Source organism: Colias philodice, chromosome 15 (assembly GCF_061535455.1).
Source record: "Colias philodice isolate Cphi_HAF_F1 chromosome 15, ilColPhil1 Martin Lab GWU primary, whole genome shotgun sequence".
NCBI classification, from domain to species: Eukaryota; Metazoa; Arthropoda; class Insecta; order Lepidoptera; family Pieridae; genus Colias; species Colias philodice.
In genome coordinates, this window is record NC_143100.1 from 9,796,223 (window position 1) to 9,820,476 (window position 24,254).

The window sequence follows — 24,254 nt, forward strand, 5'->3', positions numbered from 1 at the left end:
ATACACGTGTCAAGCAAGTGTCATTATTAAAGAATTGTAAATTGTTATTTTTACTCTTAAACTGTAATAATTTAATATATTTTGCTGTGATATGATATTCCTTTATCTTTCTTTATTTTTTTGCACGAATACGTGCACTTTCTGAACACACAGGAAGGCATTTTCGACAACTTTAATGTACCTATCGGCACATGCGCTCACTGGGACCGGTGACAATCTGACTGATTGCATTGGTCCCAAATAGGACCAATTCACGGAATCAGTTTTGGTGCGTTGATGACGTATCTACCTCTTGTTTCTATATATAATATCATTGAGTAGAAATGTATTTTTCAAAATATTTTCTAGGGTAAAGCAATGCAGCAAGCAATTTATTGTCTTGTTTTTATATTTGATTGTATTTCAAAAAAAATTCAACATATTTTCCAAAACTATTTTATAGGTTACTTTTAATTACAATAAAGAACATCAAACAAAAATTATTTTATAAAAAAATAGAATTGTTGCCAGGCTTTTATAAATTGTCAGTAACAAATAAACTTGCAAATGATTGGACAGTTTTCAATAGCCTGTTTTATTTTGGATTCCTGTTTTAATCGGACTGTTTCTGATTAAAAATGTTTCTATTTATAGATTGGAATTTCTCGTTTTAAAGTACCCGTCACGAGAAGCTATAAATTATGTAAACAAACATCTTTTACTAAGTAAACATTTTATACTGCGAGATAATAATAAATTGACCATATTCAATCGACATGAAATATAGACGGGTTATATGAAAGTAACAACCTATTTAATTTAGTCGGATCATATTTTAACGACGCAAAGCGCTATCGTTTGTGTTTCTTGGTACCGGAACGCGTCCGTCGCAGGGATTGTGAACTATCGGGACGCCATTTTGAAATAAACGCATCATTTGAGTTGTTTCATTGCTTTGCATATATCGCGGATCTGGTTGTTATTGTTAATTTTGTTATTGTTTCGTTATCACTTTTTTATTGTTGTTACTTTAATTGTTGCGTTAATTTTATTTGTTATTACGTATAATGGAGCCAGTAGCCAGTACATCTAAGGAAATAAATTCGCCACGAAAAAAACGTCAAAAGGTGCGTAATACAATTTATCTAAAATATATAATAAGTAAAAAGAAAGAGTTGTTTGTTCAAACGCGCTAATCTTTGGAAACTTAAGGTTAATATTAGAAGTAGGTTTTAAATTGTGAAGTAATTGGTTAGGTTAATTGGTATACCTGGAGATATAGCTTGAGCTTCGTGTGACAAGTGACTACCGGTGATTTTTACAGGTGACGAGCTTTACGGTTAATGAGAAAAATATGGTGATCAACGTATATAAGTACGTGAAAGAAAATTGGCCATCGAATGAATATCCCTACAAAACCGAAATAAATAAAAAAACAGCATCGATTTTGGGAATTGGCATAGCATCTGTGTATAATATATTAAAAGAATATAAATCAGAAGAGGGAATAAAATCACCTATCAAGTCTAAAGACAGGCCTAAATTTTATCAGAAAGTAGACGATTTTGATAAATCCGTAATTAGGAAAAAAATTCACAGTTTCTTTTTAAATGGCCAATTACCAACAATTCCCAAGATTCTTCAGGCAGTCAATGACGATGAAGATATGCCAAATTTTAGCGAAACAACTCTCAGGCGGCTAATAAAGCATTTAAACTTTAAATATATAAAACGACAGCGAAATAACGCACTTATTGATAGAGATGACATAACAATATGGCGGCGAAAATATTTGAAATCTATTAAAGACTATAGACAACAAAATCGCCAGATATTTTACATGGATGAGACATGGGTGAATGCAGGTTAGTGTGTTTTTTTTTATTGCAGTGAAACGGCAGACTACCATACGGTTCGCCTGATTGTAAGCAAATACCGTCGCCTTTACCGTGAAGTGATGTGTATGATACTGCAAATCTATTTGCAAAATAAATATAACCCACGCGCCGCCGACCTTGAGACATTAGTTCTTAAGGGCTATCACAAGTGTGTATTAATAATAATGTACTTCAACTCTTTTACTGCGCAAGACGCTAATTAACAAATGTTTAATTGTTTTTACAGGACATACCGTAAATAAAACTTGGGTAGACAAACAAGTTAAAAGTAAGAAGCAGGCTTTCCTAGAAGGACTTAGCATTGGTGCACGTAACCCAACGTCAAAAGGTAAACGATTAATAATTACCCATATCGGCAATGAGAACGGTTTTGTAGAGGGCGGTGAAAATATATTTGAATGCAAGAAGACGGGAGATTACCATGAATCAATGGATGCAACACATTTTGAACAATGGTTCGAAAACGTTCTCCCAAAACTTGGAGAAAATGCAGTAGTGGTAATGGACAATGCACCATACCACTCAAGGCGTCTTGAAAGAATTCCTACTACTGCCTGGAAAAAAAATGATATACAAAATTGGCTTGTAAGTAAGAATATTTCTTACGACGACAATGAAATTAAGACTGAATTACTGCTAAAAGTAAAAAATGTTAAAGACAATTTTAAAACTTATGTAGTGGACGAGCTTGCAAAAAAATATAAGGTGGAAGTATTGAGACTCCCGCCATATCATTGTGAGCTTAATCCAATTGAGCTAATTTGGGCCAACGTAAAAGGATATGTTGCTCGCAAAAATACAAATTTTAAATTTGACGAGGTAAAACAATTATTACAAGAGGGACTGCAGCAGATTACTTCGGAAAATTGGAAGCGTTGTGTGGAGCATGTTATCAAGGAAGAAGATAATTTTTATTCCAAAATCGATGAGATGATTGATAAAACTGTAGACAGCTTCGTGATACATGTCACTGATTCTGACACAGAAATGGAAACATCTGAATCTGACGAATAATAATTATTCTTAAATAATATTTATGTTAATTAATATTTGTTACTTAATAATTTATTAAATCTTAAACAAATTCATTTTTTTTGTTGGTCCAAATGTTGTGAACTCCTGAACACTTGTTTACAAAATTTATAGCTTCTCATGACGGTTACTTTAGATATTTAAATAAAACTGAAATGAAATAATAAACCATCGTTATTGATAAAGTAATTTTTGGATATACAATAATAACTAAACTTTATCACTTACAGTAAAAGTAATTAAAAACACGCGTCTTTGTTCGATTATTAGAAAAAAAAGAAAACTCTTTTAGGTTTTCGAAGTAATATCTCATTAAAAAAAAAACATCATAATAACGATGTTACGTTGCAGCGTATCGAAATTATCAAACAACATTGCACTTATAATGTAAAGATTTTTTATTTCATTACATTTTTAACTCATGGACTTGTCGCAAAACCTTCAAGAACACGGCTTTCACTATTTACTACTTAGATAAGGTTATTTAGCGTGTAATAGTTACATTATCGTAACATACCTCCGTGACATAAGTGAGATAGAATCTTGATGAATACATTAGTTTGTTTTAAGACGGAAAATGGTGACGCGCTAGCCTTATTACAGAAACTAGTAACCTCGTTTATTTCGTGACCAATAAGAGCAAGGTTTTTGGTTATGACTGGCCTTGAGGTTAGGTGTAATGGGATTTATTTCATTATATATTGGCGCTTATTGGGTATGCAGAATGTGGGGATATTTCTGGTTTTATTAAAACTATGGCCTACTATTACTACTATTACAGCATTAATGAATATATGGAAGATGCAAACCCATGGACGGTTGTCGCGTAAGAGAACCACAGCACAGTTCTTTGGCATATTATGATATTATATTATGTAGTTAAATACTTTGTAAATTTAAATTGTAATACTGAGATGATTTTAAACAGGTTTATTTATATATATTCGTGTTTTCCGAATCAGTGGTAAATTTAAAAAAATATGTTATGACGATTCGAAAGTGCTTCTAAGAGAAGTCTAATTGAATAAATAAATGTTTGAGTTTGAATTTGACTGTCTCTATTTAACTTTCTAGTACCTTCATTTGATCTACTTTTCTTCGCTAAATGTGTCCTATTTTTCCAGTGTTCGATACTTGTTTGTTAGGACTTGAGACATTAACTCAAACAATATGAACTTTGGCAATTTTCTTTCACAATATATCAAGATCAAATCTCGTATTATTTATGATAATATTTTATGGTGTTATATTATGTTTTAGCAACGTTTATTATTAATGTGGGTGAAGGTTAATATTTGGCTAGACGATAGATAATAATCTATGTATATAAAAATGAAACCCGTTTTCCTTGGTCACGGCATCATGCGTGAATGGGTGGACCGATTTCGATAATTCTTTTTTTATTATATTCCTTGAAGTACGAGGATGGTTCTTATGTAGAAAATGTAAATATGTACCACGGGCGAAGCCGGGGCGGACCGCTAGTAATAATATGAAAGTGTACAACCGAAATGTAGAGAGGACAATTAACTTGGATTATTTCAAAGATCGTTTATCTTGATAAAATGGCAAGGAAAAAAGCGAACGAAAGATCCATCATTTATTTTCTTTACATCAAATATCTACCAGTTTTTTATCTATAATATTATTCTTACTCTTAGCGGACAATTAAATGAAAAATTACCATCACTTTAATAGAAATTCATTAACTTTACCGTCCATCTTTCTCCGCAGAAAATAATCGTAGTCATAATTCCATTGACTTGCTAAAGAATTAATTCCTCAGAGGTTTTTTCTCTCGATAAAACGAAAGTATAAAAAGGCAATATCTTGCAAGGTTTTACAACGTCAATTCTCTTTGAGTTTCGTTAAAACAACACTTCGAGTAAAATAAGCCTCTCCGGACATTTGAATCAACATAAGGCATTTTGAATACGCGGTAAAATTTTCTTTTCCAAAATATTTCCCACTTAAACGTAGTGGATTCTATAACGTTCTCGACTCACGTTGCGAACACAATTGTTGTATTATCTAGCAAATTATCGATAGTTATTTAATAACTGAATTAAGACAAAATTATACAGAAACACTTGTATTACATTGATCTGTTAATGAAATTAATATATTCATATTTTCCTTCATTAATTCATAATAAATGATTATTATAATAAATATTCATATCAATGATGTTTCACCTCATGCAAATTATATACACAGGTAAATTTCGAAATAATCAAGACGCTATCTAATTGCACTGATTTCGCCTAAAGTCAGAATCGCGCAATGACGCACTGAAAATCGATTCCTAACAATCCGATGTTGAGTCAGCGTCTTCCAACTTTCGCCCGTCCATAAAATAGGTAGTGCTTAGAAAAAACCTTTTTCGTGAACTGCTAATAGATGTGTTGAATCAGCGAAATCGCAGTTCAGTGGTAATTGTTACTATTCTATAATATCGAGCAAGTTATAACGAAGGTAACTGTAGAAGGTTGTGTATTTCTAAAGGTTCATCAAATCTATGCTTAATATTATAAAGCTGAAGAGTTTGTTTGTTTCTTTGTTAATTTGTTTGAACGCGCAAATCTCGGGAACTACTGGTCAGATTTGAAAAATTATTTCGTTGTTAGATAGCCCATTCATCGAGTAAGGCTATATAATTATCATCTCGCTGAGAACCATCAGGATCGGGGCACTGCGGGTAAAACCGCGGAGCAAAGCTAGCAATTTATATTTATGTTTTACTCCTTTTTAGAGAGAAATAAAAATAATTGTAGCATCCATATTTTAAACATACTTCACAAAATATATACCATATTTTCTAAGGATTATTATTCTTGTGTGATAGAGTCGACTCGTTATGAATAAAACAAAACCAAACATAAATTCAATGAACTCCACCTTAAAATACGCTACATATTGGCAATATTTTTGGAAGTCAGTTATAATCAACCCCATCTCCGACGTTCTGCCAATCAATTTCCGTCTAAAATCATCTCATATAATATAAAATTTTCTGCTAAATTTAACTTTGCTATTTCATTAGCCATCACGGCGTGTTATTACCCGACGTCATGCAGAAAGATATTACGTAGGCAATTTGATAAAATTTGCATGTAGCGGAAAATAACTAGTCAATCTGCGTTCGTAATAAGTATCAGCACATAGACTTCGACATATAGAGGCTTTACGCCTCATTTTTTGTAATAACATCGTCAATAGAAGAGGATATTTACAATTTTTAGAAGAATTTACATAGCCGAGTCCTGGATTGTAGAGTATTTACTATGCGATCTTAACAGAACTTTAAAGGAGTAGGTAGTACAATACAGCACAATATTGCAAAGATGATTTAATTTAATTTAATAAATGCCTGAAACAGTTTATATTTCAAGGCAAGTGTGTAAACTTTGAGACTTCTATGTAAATTATTAATTATATTCTATTGTACGAGTTAAGAGAATAATCAAAATTATTCAAAAATGTTATACTATAATATATTATCCTAGTATTTTTGTACAATAAAAATTTTAACTTTAAAACGTAACTAACTTAAACGCCAAAGTTGTTGCGCAACCATTTTTAAATCGTCATTAACTTCCCAAATCCAGCACAATCAAAACGCTGAAATGCAGCACATTCATTTTCAAGTAAATGCCAGTTTTCTTACAACAAAAGCCCAGTGTAAATGGCTTTTAAGATACGTAAGTGCCTTTATTAAAGTCTTAGCCAGGTTAGCTCGTAGATTTCATTAAGGTGTTATGACACGAAAACGTTATGTATGTATGTGTATGTGCTGTGCTAGTGTTGAACTTTGGACGACGACCTTTTCAATACTGCGGGCTTAAAATTAAATTATTTTTGCTCTAGTTACTTACTTTGTAACTTCCTCTATCTATATAGGTTTAAATGGATAGTTTTTAAGATGAAAATGTAACAATCTTATTTTTTGTAACGATGAAAGAAAGCGTTGTCTATCTTATACGGCTAGTAGGTCATGGCCATTCCTTAAAAGGGGTATAACGGTCCATTAACTATTCAACTGCGTCAAAGAAGGGTTATGTTTTTTCAGGAACATACACAGTATAATTCTGAAATACTTACAGATAATAGAAACCGGGTAAAACTTATTTGTACTTACAGAAATAAAGTTGTGAGAGACATAAGATTATCACCTAAAGTCTAAACAAATGAAACTTTTTATTCATGTTCTTGTGAGTGAAGAGCATTCGACTAAAGCTTATTAAATAACTGAAACCTACAATAATTATTATTAGTATACAAAAATTGTAATCCTATCTTATAAGTATTTCAAAATTAACGACTAAAAAGCTTCACCCAAATTCATAATTACCTTTGATCTTAATTCAGTAGCATTGAAAACATGCTGTGAACGTGTCCATTAACGAAGCTTATCGTCTCAGAGACGTTATTCCAATTACATTATATATTCAACAAACGAAACAGCTTTATGTTGCTTCAGTTTTAATGCCTATTATTCTGCTGTGTTAATGGCTGTTATAATGTTTGCATCATCGTCAGATTGAGGATTGCGAATATTTAACGATATTGTCTGAGTAATAAATAATCACCTAAGAAAAGTCATCATTGAGGTTAACATCATATTCTAAAAATCAACAACTTGAAAAAAAAAATGTAATAGATGATTTGATATCATGACAGTTTTCGTATTGAACATCATGTATACTAATATAATAAAAAATTATATTAACTAGTATAAAAAATACTAAACATGTTTTAGTTGCTACATTACGAGGAATAACTATTCCTAAGATGTTAATCTTAGGAATAGTTATTCCTAGTTTCAGGGTTGATACGGTGTATGAAATATACATGAATATTCTTGTTTTCCCATATATAATGAGACTATAATCCCTGTATTTTTGAACAGAGCCTGTGGTAAATCTCAGCAGCTATTACAACTGCAGGCACAGCTAATTTTGTTTAACCACCACTACCTAATGTCCCTTTCGTTCCACATTCAGCGATGTATTGGCAAGTTGCCAGTCACTGTGGCATACGGCGAATAAATGTATGTATTGCATATTATAATACGAATATAATATGTACAATATTGTACGATCCAGCAGTGCAGTATTAAAACGTACGCCATTTGATTGGTTTGGTGTGTATCATTTTGGTGCAGAGGTTTTAAATTCTGCATTGTTTGGGACTAAATAATGCTTTATTACCTTGGTACATGTTACTATCCGTCAATAGTTTTCAATTATATTAAGGAGAAATTCCTTAAATTTCCTTTATTTTACCTTTTTTAATTATTAAATAGTGCATATTGTTAATGTTATGTCCTAACAAAAGAACCGTAAACAAAAAGTATATTAATACTCCAGTCATGATTTTGCGTTGATTAAGTAAAGCTTATGAAAAGGGTTTTAGCCTATCTATTACTAAACATTAATCTCATCCTGCTTTTCTTTTTCTATAAATTTTATATAATATTACGTATTAGCAAAATTGGACTTAATGGTAGAATATTATGACGTCGCATAACCTTTCCACTTCAATTAAAAATGTATAAAAACCTTTTGGGGCCATATTAACTATTTTCCATACCTTTAAGCAATCAATACGAGTACAATAAGTTCTAACGATCACCCGTTAGCAAAAACAATGTTATGCGAAGTATATTGCTCATGAAATTCGGCTTAAGGAAATTGCCTGTACTTCAAAGACGTTTGAAGGAGAAAATTTGATAGCTTATATACCTTTATAGCGCGACGTGAGTCCTGGGCATGCTCAGGTGCAAAAATTACGACTGTTTCATGCCAATGTTTGAACTGTTGTGTCTCTGTTAAAGACTGTTTAATAGCGGTTATATTGTGATTACATTATCCGTATTAATTTATAGAGGTATATGCAGTTAATTTGTTAGCAGAGTGTGATTAACTATTGTTGTATTAGTTTGGATATTTATAGCTTAATGTGTGGGCAGTTTGAGACTATTCAATTTAATGTTTTGGGAGCGTAGACTACAATTGTTATAGAATTATTTTAATATTACTACTTGACGGAAGGTACTATGTCATCTAAATTAGTGGTTTTTTAATTGATAATCATATCACACTAATATTATAAATGCGAAAGTTTTTGAGGATGGATGTATATATGTATGTAGGTATGTTTGTTACTCTTTCACGCAAATACTACTGAACCGATTACAATAAAATTTATCACACATATGGATTATTGATTATATTGGATTATGTGTTAATAAATGATAGGTTTTATCCCAGAAATTGCAATTTATCAGTTTTGAATTGTCAAAACATTTTTTAACATTTACCACCGATTTGGAAAGGCACAAACACTAACTTGTTTCCATTTGCTTTTGGTTTTCCATCGTCTCGCCCCATCAGTAATGAATAAGCAAGGAATTGATGTAATATAGTATTCCATTAAATGCACGTTACTGCAGTTTCATCAGGAATATTTGCGTATCCACAAAGCTGGGACACGAGAACATGTTGCAAGATTGAAGACGTTCATTACGTATCAGAGTGCATGCTGAGAGTCGGTTTCACGCGGCGCCCGAAATAGTTCCTTGTAAGGTTATTGCAATATTAAACTATGGTTGTTTTAGTGACGGGAGATGAAAATTTGGATAAATGATTTCTATTTCGATGGACATTATTTCTATCTATAAAGTTGTTCTTAAGATTTTCTATTTATTCCTACTTCGTCCTAACTTTGTTAGATGTAGAAAATTCGAATGAAGTGAACGAAAATTTTAGCAACAAAGAACTTGCAGTGTTGGTATTAGTCTTCAAGACAAGAGTGAACAGCTACCATCTAGAGCGCGCTTCATTTTAGACCACATCTTCGCTTACCTGTAGGCGAGATCGTGGTCAAACGCTATTTTTCATAAGAAAGTGTATAAATAACCTTTCATCAAAATGCAAATACTAATTTGAAGATTATATATATTTGCAATTAACTTGCAAACATTGTACTCTATTTATTCAATGTACCATTCTTATTTTCGTATTTCTTTCCCTTTAACGTATACGTGCCCTACAAGTGCCATTTACTAAAATCCATTCACTATATATAAAGTGTAGTATGTCAACTCATCTCATAGCAAATATACGGTACTAAGGACGCCCCAGATGTATGAAAGGCTGCCTTTCAACCTAAATTCGCTTCTAAATCGCCTTTCAAAACGTTTTCTTTTAGTTCCTTTAATCTTTAAATTAAAGGGATATTTGCGTGGGTGTATGTATTTCTGGCTAATGGTATAAGAAATAAGCTAAAAAATCAAAATAATATAAAAATGTTGTGTGGTTTTATGAAACCACGGTAAAAGTGAAACTGTTCGAACGGTTCCGAACACTGCTTTGTGTAGCGCATGTCGCGTGACGGTCGGCTGCCGAGTAGGTATAGGTAGTAGGTAGGTACGATACACGCGACATGCGCTACACAGACCAAAAAGTTTGATACGATGTAATAAAAGTTTCACTTTAAAAATTCTGAATTTTATGCCTGCTAAAGAATATCAAGAAATATGAAAAATGTAGTTTAGTTCTGAGGCCACATTCTGTTTTACAACTATAGTCAGATATAATACAGTCCCAACCCAGCATAGTAATATTGTATTTTTCTGTAATTAAGCTCACAGACACACAAAAAATATATATTATTGTATATGTACATACCCTTTTAATATTATGTGATTGACTTATTTTATATGTGTCTTTATATGAACAACAATATAGCAAAAATTAGAGCAGTCTCAAAATACTTGCAAAACCGTTTGATCTAACCATTCTTTGTAACATTTAATTATCTCAGGAATCTGTTAAAGGAATAACTAATTAGCAACAAACTTATAACATTTATTAGAGCGAACTAACGAAGTGTTCTAGAAAGATCTCCCTCATATAATGGACATGGCCTAACTGGAAGCCACACTTACAGACTTGGATGTTTGAGCTGAAACTTATACTTAGTAGATAACTAATTTGGTACGATAAAACTTTATTATTAAACTAGATTTTCGCCCCGGTTACGCTCTCCTGTTTTTCGGGTGATAGCGTAAGTCATTCTTCATGTACTTGAATTAATTTTTAATTCAAAATTTTATAAGTAGTAGTAAAGGTTTTTGAAGTGTAAGATTAAGCTAGGATCGTTACTAATGAAAAAATATATAAGTTGTCTAGTAGTAGTAGGAAGAAGGGAGTTTTTCAAAGAGCTTATATTTAGATATTTTAAACATTAATTTCCTTTCAAAATTTCCATAAAAACAGACAGCTAGACAGTATTACATACCATTTTGTTAAAAAAATCTACAATTAATATATATTTCGAGTAACTACCTACTCAATACTTAAATGCACATTAGAAATTGGATAAAATACGACAATTTTATTTATATTGTGTAAAACAAATCCACGTACCAGACATTACATAACACATACATCTATATTATATAGGCTAACTGTTAATAAACCCTTGTGATAGGGAATACGCCCTCTGTGATCCTCAAGAGCCAAGGCTTACAAAACAATAAGGATTAGGCCCTTATTGCAAGGACGTTTCAAGGACACTAATCTAATTTCAATATCTATTGAATATATTTAATTGTGTTGGCATTGTTTGCGGGAATAAACTTGAAGCCAATTAGGATGGAGTTGGGAATTTTCGCGCTCCAACTTGTTTAGTTAATAATATAACTTTAATTGTAGGTATTGTAATTTTGTCACGTATCAAATTTCATTGAGATTGGTTGTATGATAAGATTTTGTGTGCATTTTTATTTTCGATATGAGTACCTTGTGACCTAGTGAGATGATTAGAAGGGAAAATATTATATAAATTTAAATAGAGATTGTAGAGTAATCATTTGTTTTAGTTTATGCGATCAAATGGTTGGGGGAAACTTAAAAAATGCACAGTCCAATTCTATTACACAAAATATCTACAAAGCATCATTCGCCTCAAAAGCAGTTTTAAAACAACCTTTTAAAGTGTATGTTATAACAAAAAATAGGTACTTAATTCCATTATTTAAAAAACAACCTTTTGTTCATAAACGTAAAGGCTACATTTAAAAAGTAAACATGTATGAAATTTCAGGCCATTTCACACAAAACCCGTCAGCAATGTTACATTTGATACGTAATAAAAAAAACAGCGTTGTAAGTTGAGGCCTTAATTGTTCGTAACGTGATACACTAAAGTAAAAGTTAAACGCTTTAAAAAGAACATGTTTATTTTTCTGTATATCTAAAGTAAATGTAGTTTGAACTGTTTCCTATTTCATGGTTAAAATTGTAGTGCAGTTTTCTTAACTGGTGCATAGAAAAAGCTTAAATAGTGTAGTTTTGATATTATTTTGTTTAAGATTTTTTTTTATTATAATTGATAAGCTCTGAATATTTAGAATACATTCTTCAAATAATAATTAAGTGCGGATTGTTAAGAAATGTTTTTTCATAAAAAAATTTCGAAGGAAATATCGAAGCATTAGCTTCTGAAAATTATTAACTAATTTCATATACACTTGTATTTGAGCAACTTGCATACAAAATACATTAATTCGATAAGAAAACCGACATGCGATGTGTGAAGTCGTGTAAAGTTTTGAAAGTATAATCTACTTATTTTTAAACCAAATCTGTCAACTTTATTCAATGTATAGCACGAAAGTCACAAGACTGTCTCACCACGTTCTATACTTGAATAAATCACATTTAGAATAACTTTTAAAAGTAAATCCATTACGAACTCTTTATTTCAAGACCCTATTATTCTTCAGGGATTCGACCTAAAAGTTTACATTCGAATATATTTTCATATTCGATCGTATCGGTCAAATGTCGAAGTTCGTATTCCCTATGGGGATACTAAATCTTTATATTTGTAAGGTTGGCAAACTGCCGGCCAATACATGGATTTTATTAGAACTATGGTTGATTTATTCAATGCTATGTTTTTGGCTGATGCCTTAATTAATTTAAGTGTGTTACGGTTATGTAGCGTCTTCTAATCAATATGATTAACTGAATACAATAGAGTATTATTTAGTTTTTGTTTAGGTAGTATCAAAAATCTACCACATCATTTTTTATTCAACAGAATATAAAAACCAAACGTTGTTTTTGTAAAGACGCGCTTATTTTCAAATTACTCGCAAATTAAACCACGTTTTAAAACACATCGTAATATTGTAGTAAAGTTGTTTGATAGATGTGTCAAATAAAATTCATTTTAAATTCAACAGCGTGTGATTAGAGTACAATTAGACTTTAAACTATTGGTATTAAACTGTATATGAAAATAACTGTATCCCAAAGGTTCTCTAAATTCATGTAATTCATATTAATAGCGCAAAATTTAGTTTAGTTTGTTACAAGTCGCTGTTTGGGGACCAATTCGGGCTCACCCAGTAAATCATAATAAATTGTTTCTTCGTAATATTGTTATTATTCCCTTTAATGAACTATGTAACGTTTTGTGATTTACGTAAGTATTAGTTTCAATCGAGTTAGCAATGGCCTTGCGAATGCTTACTGGATTAAATTATGTCGCATTACAGCTAAGAATGAAAATAGTTTTGCGTTTTACGTAATGAAATAATACCTACCAATAGTTTACGTTACTTGTCTTTGAGCGGTTTTAGAAATATTATTTCGTTATTTTATATTGACGCGGTATTGTCATCCTAAATCATGGAATACCTATTAGTTTTCATTTTCTTACACAAATAATAATTCATTTATTTATTTATTGTAACATCATTGGTCCACTTGTTAGTCATCATCATCATTGGCCGTTTACGTCTATTTCAGACGATTATCGTAGTCGGTAAGGAGTCTCTATCTACTGCATTTCTTACGATGGCTATGTAGCCCAATACGCGATGCACAGGTGCGCCCACATTTGGGACACCTGTGTTCTCCAGGGAGTTGAGTGGAGACAGGTAGTTGTGTTTGGGCGTGTCGTTTTTGTCTTCTATCAGCCAGTTTAGAAAACCAAGTCTGATCGTGGTTTCTGCAACCTTCCCGTAATTGTGAGCGCCATCTCTCACGGTTGCTCGCGTACTCTTGCCATTTGGATACGTCCAAGTTGAAAGACTGCATATCTCGCTTTGCGCAGTCCTTAAATCGCAACAGCGGTCGGCCGATACGCCTTTTTCCAATGGCAAGTTGGCTGAATAGCACCTGTCGGGGCAGTCGTGTGGGTTCCATTCGATGCACATGTCCCAACCAGCGAAGACGTCTTTCTTTGAGTATTGCAATGACGCTTGACATATTGCAGATCTTAAGGACGTTTTCATGAGTAACTTTGTCACGCCATGTAATCCCCAGTATTTTTCGAAGACTACGTAAATGGAAAGCATTGAGACGTCTTTCGTGGATGGCATAAGATGTCCAGGTTTCTGACGCGTATAATAGAACACTAAGCACACATGCCCTGTAAACAGCTACTTTCGTTGGGATTGTCAGATATTTATTATCCCAGACCCGATCATTTAGCTTGCCAAACATAGTAGCAGCTCTGCCTATGCGCACGTCAATCTCGGCATCCTGAGTAAGTATGTTTGACAGAGTTGATCCGAGATATTTAAAACTATCGACAATTCGCAGCTGAGAGCCGTTCAGGGTTATCTGAGGGATAGCTTGTAGTCCTTGCGTCATAACTTGTTAGTAACAATATTCTTATAACTATGTTAGTAACAATACATAAAATTTTATTCTAGTCAATATGTCAACTTAATTATGAATTATATTAATTTTCATTATTTAAAATATTTTATTCATTTGTAATACACAAATGTATGACTATTATGAAAAATTAAGCAGATATTTACTTTTAATTTAATTTATTTTGTATTAAAATTTAAAATACTGTATAACAAATGAAGAAAATCATTCCATTCATAAAAGACGATGATAGTATATTATTACGTGAATACTCATGATTTATATTATAATTCAATAACAGAACACGAACGAAGCGACCAAAGAATACCTTATAGAAATTGCACATTCATGGATGCACAAGTGTACAATACACACGCCTGCATCCGAACGAAGCCCGCAATCTATCCACTTCACCCCCTTGTGATATACCAGCATATCGCTTATTACCGTCTTTTGTGTTCCTAATTAATGCATGGTTATCTTACGCGACACTTACGATAACAAACAGGTGCATCGAACAAAAAGATGCTTCCACTGCGCCTCGATGACTCCTTCATACACTTGACCTGTTACCAAGGGTTGATCCAGGTGGAACAAAATATTCGTTATTTATCCGATTAAAGTGTTCTTTGATAGAGGAAATAAGTATTTATTGCGTATAGCATAAAGTCGACTTTGCAATGAGCGTTGTTTTTAGCTCATAGAGGTATTTTGTCGATGTTTTGTATGTATATTCTTATCCTTGGATAAAGTAAATGTAGAGAGAAGACTGTAGACTATCATGTGGAGTAACAATACTTTATAAATTTGGATTCCCTAATAATATATCGATCATTAAAAGCAGAAATCATTCCAAATCAAGTTAGAAATAAACCTTTATTTACACAATATAATATTGTGAATATGTAAATGTTTGTACCTATCAGCATCATATTTCAGACAATGCTATTTACCCATAATATAATTAACGAGGCCAGCCAGCTTAGATTTATGATGATCTCGGTTTGTAGTCTGTAAATATTGCTACACAACTTTTCTCATTTATCAAATTTATATTTTAATACAAAAAGCTTGCTGCATTAATTCGCCTCCTTATTAAGGATGACAAAACAATAAATAAAAATCAAAAGCGCTCGTACGGCATAAATGACTGCACGCATTAATAAAGTGTAAAATTTTATCCTATTATACCGTAGCAATTACGCGAATAAGACGCGAATATTATGAGAAACAGGCGCGTCAAACGGAACGAGTGCAATTATTCAAAAGAGTCAGCCATTTTTTCACAACCCTAAGGTCTTTTGTCGTTGAAATTTCGAGTTGAAAATGTCGTTACTTTAATGTGGACTAAGCCACTTGAATTACTTTTGTTAATTATAAACTGGGGATAGTGCTAAAGGAGATTATGAAGGACTGATTTTATTCATCAGCTCGAAGTATCGGACCCAGATTAAGGATTGTAGGTAGTATTAGTAGGGCTAAATAAATATTGAATACCTACTCGGATTACCTGATGTAATTACAGGTAAACATACATACAGGGAACAGTCAAGCCCACCCTTTTATAACATACTAGCTTTCCACCCGCGACTTCGTCCGCATGGTCAAAGAATAAATTCGCATAGTTCCCGTTCCCGTGGAATTTCAGGAATACCTAATATCTATCCTGTCTCCTTTCTTGCTGTGGCTAACTTAATCCAAATAGGTTCAATCAGTTTTAATATGAAAATTTCTAAAGTAACTGCTAATGTTATTTTAATATTTCTGTAATAATAACAGTAGTGGTAAACTTTGTTTTTCCTTGTCGTTTTTGTAATAGGTAGATAATGAAAAAGTTTGAGTACGTGAACTAGTTTGAACTTTGTAAAATTAGTTTTAACATTTTTACCCAATTATGTCTGTTCAAAAACACAATGTTAAAATATGTTTAATGTTCGTATATCATTTTGCCTAAGAGATTTTTTTTTATAAAATGAAGTAATGTTAAAACCATATTATTATATTTATCTGTTTTTCAGATTGAACACTAATTCATTATGTATAAGCAGTCCAATCTGTGAGTCCAATCTAGCTGGCTTATTTGACTAGATATCAAACCTCTCTTTCTATTCTACGATCTTCTCTACACAAAGATAGAGACGGGGACTAGAATTAAATTAATTTATATTATATCTGCAAGCTTTTTAATTAATTAGTTTTAATAGAGGCCGTGAAACCTTGAGGCATTTTTCTGTGCTCGAGGAATAATTGTTTGTTACAGTTTTATTAAGTATCAAAGAAAAGAACTTCAGTAGTGAGATTATATTTTTAAAAGCGTCAGTGTTTTTCAAATTTAACACAAACTTCGCTAATTTAATAAGAACTGATCCAAAGTTTGTATTATTTTATTAGTAGATAATTTTTTAGCACTTACACAGAATGGTGATAATCAATTTCTTTTGCTTTTGAAAGAAAGAATTATTAAATATAAAAAGGTCAGCTTGAAACTTTTGAAAATAAGGAAAATATAACATTTAAGTTGCCTTATTAGTTATTACTTTGGATACAATCTTTTAAATCACAAAATGGAGTTCGTTTTAAAATAAGCATGAATTTATATTAGCGATAGAATATATCTTAGACAATATTTAATTCCAAATAAAACATTTCTTATAGTAAAAGTATTAAACGAACGATGCCAATATCGCCTATTCATGACGTCATACTTTCTCCGCCTAGTAAGTTTATCGTTCCCAAATCTGTATAAATATCTTAATTTATATTTCCCTAATGCTTAATGAAGATGGAACAACCTTTACATTTCCTTATCAACTTGACAGAGGAAATATGTCAGAGGAACAGAGTTTCTGGACAAAAAATATGGCCGCGCTTTTGGAACGCTTCCAACGCTATGAAGGCGAGGCTATTGGTATGCAAGAACTAATACTGTTTGAATAAAATTTGTTATTTTTACGTTTATATTGTTTTCATAAATTTTTGACGTTGTGATACATTATTATTAACCGACTTCTTTTACTTAGGATATTTAAACGGCAGAATTGTTTCCTTTTTAAAGTTAGTTCCAATTGTACTAAAAAAATCGTCTTGTAAAAGCCTTATATAACCAAAAATCCTACAAATGATACTTTTAAATCCATACTAATATTATAAATGCGAAAGTAACTCTGTCTGTCTGTCTGTTACTCAATCACGCCTAAACTACTGAACCAATTTGCATGAAATTTGGTATGGAGATATTTTGATACCCGAGAAAGGACATAGGCTACCTTTTATTGCGAAATATGTACCACGGGCGAAGCCGGGGCGGACCTCTAGTTAACTATAAATTTAGTGTTAAAACAATAATAACTTAAAAGTTATACATAATACGCAAGCATAATAAACCACAAACTTCTACAAGATGTCATCGCTTTAATAGCTAAAACTAATTAGCAAGAGCCAAGACATTACTGGCAATATCAAAGTACTATTCGAAAAGCCGATGAAATATAAATTATAAATGCGACTACATTAACGTAGATGTAAAAGGCTTCTAAGTGATAAATATTAAATTTGCGAAAGAGCCCGCGCTTTTATGCCTACACCGTTTCAATTTTTAATCAGCCCTTTCATTATGTATCTGTTGAATGTATTTGCTCGTAATTTCCGTACTTTTCAATTCTTCTACTCACAATCTGGTTTTGTGATTACATTTTTCGGTGTAACTTTTGGTGAATAAAATCCAATTTCATTTAGGTTTTATATTAATAAATTTTACTAATAATTCAAAATATTTATCTCGTGACAAAAATTACAAAGATACGTACTAAATCCAATATAGAATGACCTAAATATATTCCTCCGATTCTGCAAAATAGGAGCCACCTGCATACGTTTAATAAAGCGGACGTTCGACAATACATCACTAGAAAAATCGACAGTCACCTTTATTTGATATTCCGTGCCGGTTCGCCCTGATTCGCGGATAAGAATTGCTTCGCAGCTTCCGTGCGCAACGATACGTGAGCTAGTGGCATTTCTCTTTGACTTCTCTCTTTAACTGTACCGGAGTGTTGTTTCGTAACCGGTGTTGTGCTTACCAGCGGATGTGGTACAGTCGCGAGCAATGCATTGTATTTGAAATAAGCAATATTCTGTATTCTCTGTTCGACAGTACCTTCATATTCCGAACTTCAAACTTTGTATTATGTTGAGCAGGTGGAGTTTGTTGTTTTTTGTCCGCTGGGTCAACGTGTTTTTGCATAATTCATAAACTGAAAAGTGAAGTTTGTAGTCTCCGAAAATATACTAAATAAAAAGGGGAATATTACATATTAGGTATATACTTACATGGTCTAAATACTAGCAAAACTAAGTTAATTTATTATTCACTAATGACTCGCAATCATCATCCAGCTATTCATACTTCTATAGATTAAGCCTCGTGAGGGTTTAGGCTATAAAATTAATAGTATGACTAATGGATGAAGGTAATGTTTACGAATATAAAAATACTAGAGCTGTGCCGCGCGGTTTCAGCCGCGAACGAACCCCCCGTAAAAGTAAATATTTTTATAGCTTATAAATATAATAATATGTTATTCTGATATATAAGCTACCTACATCACTGCCAAGTATTATCAAACTCCGTTCAGTGGTTTTCCCGTGGAAACATACATACATCCAACCATGATCCAACCCCACAAACCTGCGTAAATGCCAACGATTAAATGTATAATAATTGTTAGGTACGTAGTACATTTAATAATCTGTGATGTTAGTAGAACTATTAAATATATTATTAAAACTAAGTGGTATATAGTGACTATAATCTATATAAACTGGAAAACATTGTTTTACCTTACAATTTAGTTCTTTATTTTCGTAATCAAGTTTAATTCACAGAGTACCTAACAAAGTTATATCAACAGCCTATTGTAGAGGCACAAGCCTCCTGAACTTGTAGCTTACAGCCAAAAACACTTTTGTTTTCGGCTGTAAGCTACAAGCTAAAACAATTCTTGCTATCAATTTGCATAAATCTAAAAACGTGGAAAAAATGACGTCATCAATAACAATGTCTCAACGCATCTAACGAGCCACACCTAACCATTGCATTTAACCTAAAAGATATTGGCCATAAATTCAGTTAGTCGCCTTGCCGTTGCCATAAACTTTTTACATCAACAAAGTTACAGTGTAACAATGCAAATGAGTTCTTCAACTCCACACTGTAAATCTTTTAAGCGTGGCTGAATTGAAAGCCTACTTTGGAGAAAATATGGCAAGAGATTATATCGATCCGTTGCAAGGCCGTCAAGCAACGAATTCTGTATTCATTCTTCAAGCGCTTTAATTAAGGTTTTATTGTCATTTGAATCTTGAATTTAATTATGCAGTTATGTATTGTTATTAAGCAGTATGTACAAGAGGTAAATAAATTTCGATGATTTTATTGCTATTGTATCAACGTTACAGATAATAATATTAATTAAATGTGCAAATACACAAAGCTCGACATGTATTTTATGTTAAGGCGGTATAATTTGCGTATGTGCTGTCATATTTTGTCCCCGTATGATTCGAAATCAATCTATTTAAGACAAACTTCAAAACCTGACCTTATTGAAGGAAATAGCTATAAATATATGTTCTGCACATATTTCCTACAATATTAAGCAACAAATCTACTCACCCTCCACGCCTTCAATACAAAACGAATCACAATAGGCAGATCTTAATACACCTACTGTAAAATAAAGCGTGTCATCCGTCGGGACGTGCCATAAAATGGTTTTATGTTGACACAAACTTGTTTTTACGGCGTGTATATGACCTCGCCGAAAAATGGATATGTAAGGATGTCGGTGATTTCGTATTTATCCTATATAATAACTTTTATTGTTGTTTACAAGCAGTTCCGTATCACAGTAAAATAAAGTGGGGAATTTGGTTGTTTGCGTCAACATGATTCGAATTAAAGCTTTGAGCATAATTTTGTGTTGAAGTTGTGCTACTTAATAAATTAAAATATATAAGTGCATTGGGAGTGATGCAAGGCATTCTATTTCATGCTATTGGACTTTCAGGAATTAAGGACTTGTACCTTGTAACTAAACGGACATAAATCGTAATATGAAAAATTATACAATTTATACCATTCTGTAGAAATATACTCTTTCTATAGTACTAGTTATTTTATATTAAATTACCTATACAATTGCAATTAAGAAAATATAGTCTATTATAATATAAACTTGTAGATGTAGCTAATGATAAGCAAAACAATATAAAACAAAAATTTATTCTTTGCAATTTATTATTTGAAAGATAACCAACGGCATGAACTGGAGTGTAAATAATCTTGTTTCCTCTGCATTAACATCTGAAATAAATTGGAAAAAGCTTGAAAGGCAAAGAAATGATAGGATTTTGCTGTCGCTTTGAGTAATCACAGACTCCCCTTTTTCCGTTTGGAGGCATTATTTAGATTACTTCATTAGGATTAGTTAAATTACAAACGAGTTACACGTTACTGCATGTTTATAATCAAATATGTTAACATTTTTTGTAAATATAAAGAAGAGTACGTTTTATCCGTATAGATACAATCAGAAAGATTTAGACTTTTCCTTTGTTTTGCGAAGAAAATTTTGGTGGTAGTGTGTTTTTCATCTTTATTATAATAATATGTTGAAACATCTTAATCTATAATAAGTTTTTGACTCCTATTTCATCATCCCACGCTTTGAAGAGCTGATTAATATTAATGTTATATTTGAGACTAGTAAAATACATTTTATCTATCAGCGTTTACTAACGGCAACTATTTCGCATGTAATCTTAAACAAGTCAATCAAATTAATCCTTAAGACATCTTCATATAAAACAGTCAAGCGAGATCACAAGAGCTCTTCACCTATAGGTACTCTCATATAGGAATACTAAAACAATATGTTATATCCTTAAAATAATAGTACCACAAAGAGCTCATACCTGTGTAAGTGAATAAAACATTTCATTAGAAAAGCGCGGTACAAACAACGCCGTAATAAGTGGGTGACACGACAAAGAATAGACGAAGGTATACGGTAAACAGAAGTGACACTCGCGGGCAGTATAAAGCGACGTCACACAATACAATTTCTGCCTCGGACGCCTTTGTACAATATGTCGTCCTTTTCAGGTCAGCTATACGCTGTACTAATAATTATACAGGGTATTGTGTAAAAATTGGTTTTAATTGTACTAAGGGGATAGTGTTTGTGCTGTTTCTATTATTTATTTACATATTCCATGAGTGGTTTTTTAACTTTATTTTGGGAATGTTTATTCATTCAATCAATACATAGATAATTAATTTAAGGGGCCGCCGTGGAATGTTTAAACTTATTAAGGCTTATATACACAGCGTAAATTGTATAGAAATTCAATAATATTGCATAAAACGTACGATTCATATAATGGCAAGTCACTTTTTAATAATACGTTCCCAATAAAAGTTGTTCATTACAATTTAACACGTTTCCCACCTCGATACAAAAATAAAAGCGAATAAAGAATAATCTCCCAATTTCGGAACGAAACGGTTCGAAACTTCAGTAAGTAATTACCATATAACATTTCACGTTAATCGAATGAGTCATGGAAAGCGAATATCGTTCAAAGAAATTCTGAAGCGTTACAGTAACGACGGTTGTATCCAAGAATAGGTAAATTGGTAAAATATGGGTTCAAACGTATGTGACGAACGAGTGTAGCTGACAGCGGGAGAAATTGTGACGGACAGGCATGATTAGGGAGAAATGTTACATGGAGCGTCTGTACGATTAAGTTATCTGTGACCCGTTTATCTTGGCCTTAATTGTATTTGATTTTGTCGTAAAATTTTATTTGCTCGCATTAAAGTAACGTGTCATTGGGCAGGTCAACATGAATGGATGGGTGATGGCCGAAAATATTTTCGCCTTGCCCTGGCTAAGCTAGATTTATGTTTACATTAACGACTAACAGGGTTATGCTCGTCTAGTTTAATTATTTGTCTTTTTTGTAAATTTAAAAGTTCAACTTGAAGCTTTTTTATGTAAATATTAGGTATATTTGCCTAGCTAAAACTTTTATAGGGACGACTTTCGAATTTGAATTTTGTATGAGAGCAAGTAGTAACATTTTTACATTTACTTTTTAGCTTAACAAAAAAAACAAATTGTTAATTTTCCAGAAGTAATCAACATTAATATTTAACTATCTAGAATTAATTGAAATTTTAAGGCTTATAAATAACTGTGACTACTTGTTGCTTAATAAATTCCGTATTTCGCAAACAACAATCACCTGACAATACAAATGACACATGTCGCCTGTCAATGTGACAAATTCATATATCATTACACCCCATTGCAATGGCGCGCATTCGTCTCGGTCTTTGAACGACTACCCTCATTTAGTATTAATAGTGACATGTTTTGAGTAGATATGTTAAAATTACATCAATTTTATTATCCAGTTGTGTTGTAACAAATTACATTTTTAGAAGTGTACATTTGCACATAATATCATATACATATAGAGATATTCATCTAATTTATATTTTGTGTGTTAAATCATATACAACTGCATAGTTCCTTCTAAGTATTACGTGGCTCAAAACTAAACATTAATAGGAAAACTATATACAATAATTAAAAACTTCTGCAATAATACATCAATGCCGCTGCGACTATAACTCAGGACGAACTTTTTCTTGTTGCAGATATGAACATTAAAACGAAACGGAGGGACATAAAATGCAGTTAGAAGTATCGACCGGAGGAGCAACGATGAATGCACACAGGCTTTAGTAACACCGTGATAGTACAGAAATAAAAATGTCGGTAAATGCTAGCGTGGGTTAAAAAAGAGAAAATGGGAAGCAAAGGTTTCGGCGGTGAGGTGGTCGGCTTTTTACTGGCAGTAGCGTTTTGTGTCACTTGCCCCGAATACGGTATGTATCCTTTTTTCCTTTATTTCAAAGTATTCACTGAAACGCTTTTTGTAGCCGAATTTTTGGAAAGTTACTCGCCAATTATGAACTTAACACAATGTGTTGGTGCATTTTTGTATTGTACATCGCGATGTTTTTGTTTTCGAAGTTTGAAAAGAAATGTTAAAGGACGATAGCACTGGATATTTATCATATTTTTATCCCAAAAATAAAATATATTTCATAAAAGTTTGGTCGACATTTTGAAAGACAGAATATGAATAAAGATATAATATTATTTTACATTCATTAAGAATCAAATTTATTTTTTACCAGCATTGGAATAAACCAGACCTATTGTACGTGCTTGAATTTAATAGAATTGCTTAGCAAGTATGTCATTAGCTTTTAACTTCTCACAACTTTTCAGATAAAAATATATTCCACAATGTTACTTAGGAAAAATTTATTAGATGTTTGAAAATATCAAGATTTTTCCAAATAATTAAATATTGTGTAATATTCGTTTCATCAACAATAGAAGCATTTCAATTTATTCTATTTTCAGATATTAGTTATAATATTCTTTTGTAAAACGATCGTCGTCGTCTTCATCAAAATTATTGCTCGTCTGGAATATTAAAAAATAATAAAGATTGTATGATGTTTCTAAATTAACTCGGCAGAATTTTGCGAGACCTTTGGCATTTACGAATATCGCAA

At 32.1% G+C, this 24,254-nt stretch overlaps 1 protein-coding gene across 3 annotated transcripts in view; it reads left to right on the forward strand.

The window, feature by feature from the left end:
• Window positions 1-24,254, forward strand: part of LOC149482470 (neurotrimin-like) — an 81,832-nt gene that overhangs the window by 21,017 nt on the left and 36,561 nt on the right. For all 3 annotated transcript variants that reach the window (XM_089704060.1, XM_089704062.1, XM_089704063.1), the window contains exon 2: window positions 23,322-23,552. In XM_089704060.1, the coding sequence (XP_089560186.1) occupies window positions 23,447-23,552 (106 nt within the window). In that variant the 5' untranslated portion in view covers window positions 23,322-23,446. The remainder of the gene's footprint in view (window positions 1-23,321; window positions 23,553-24,254) is intronic.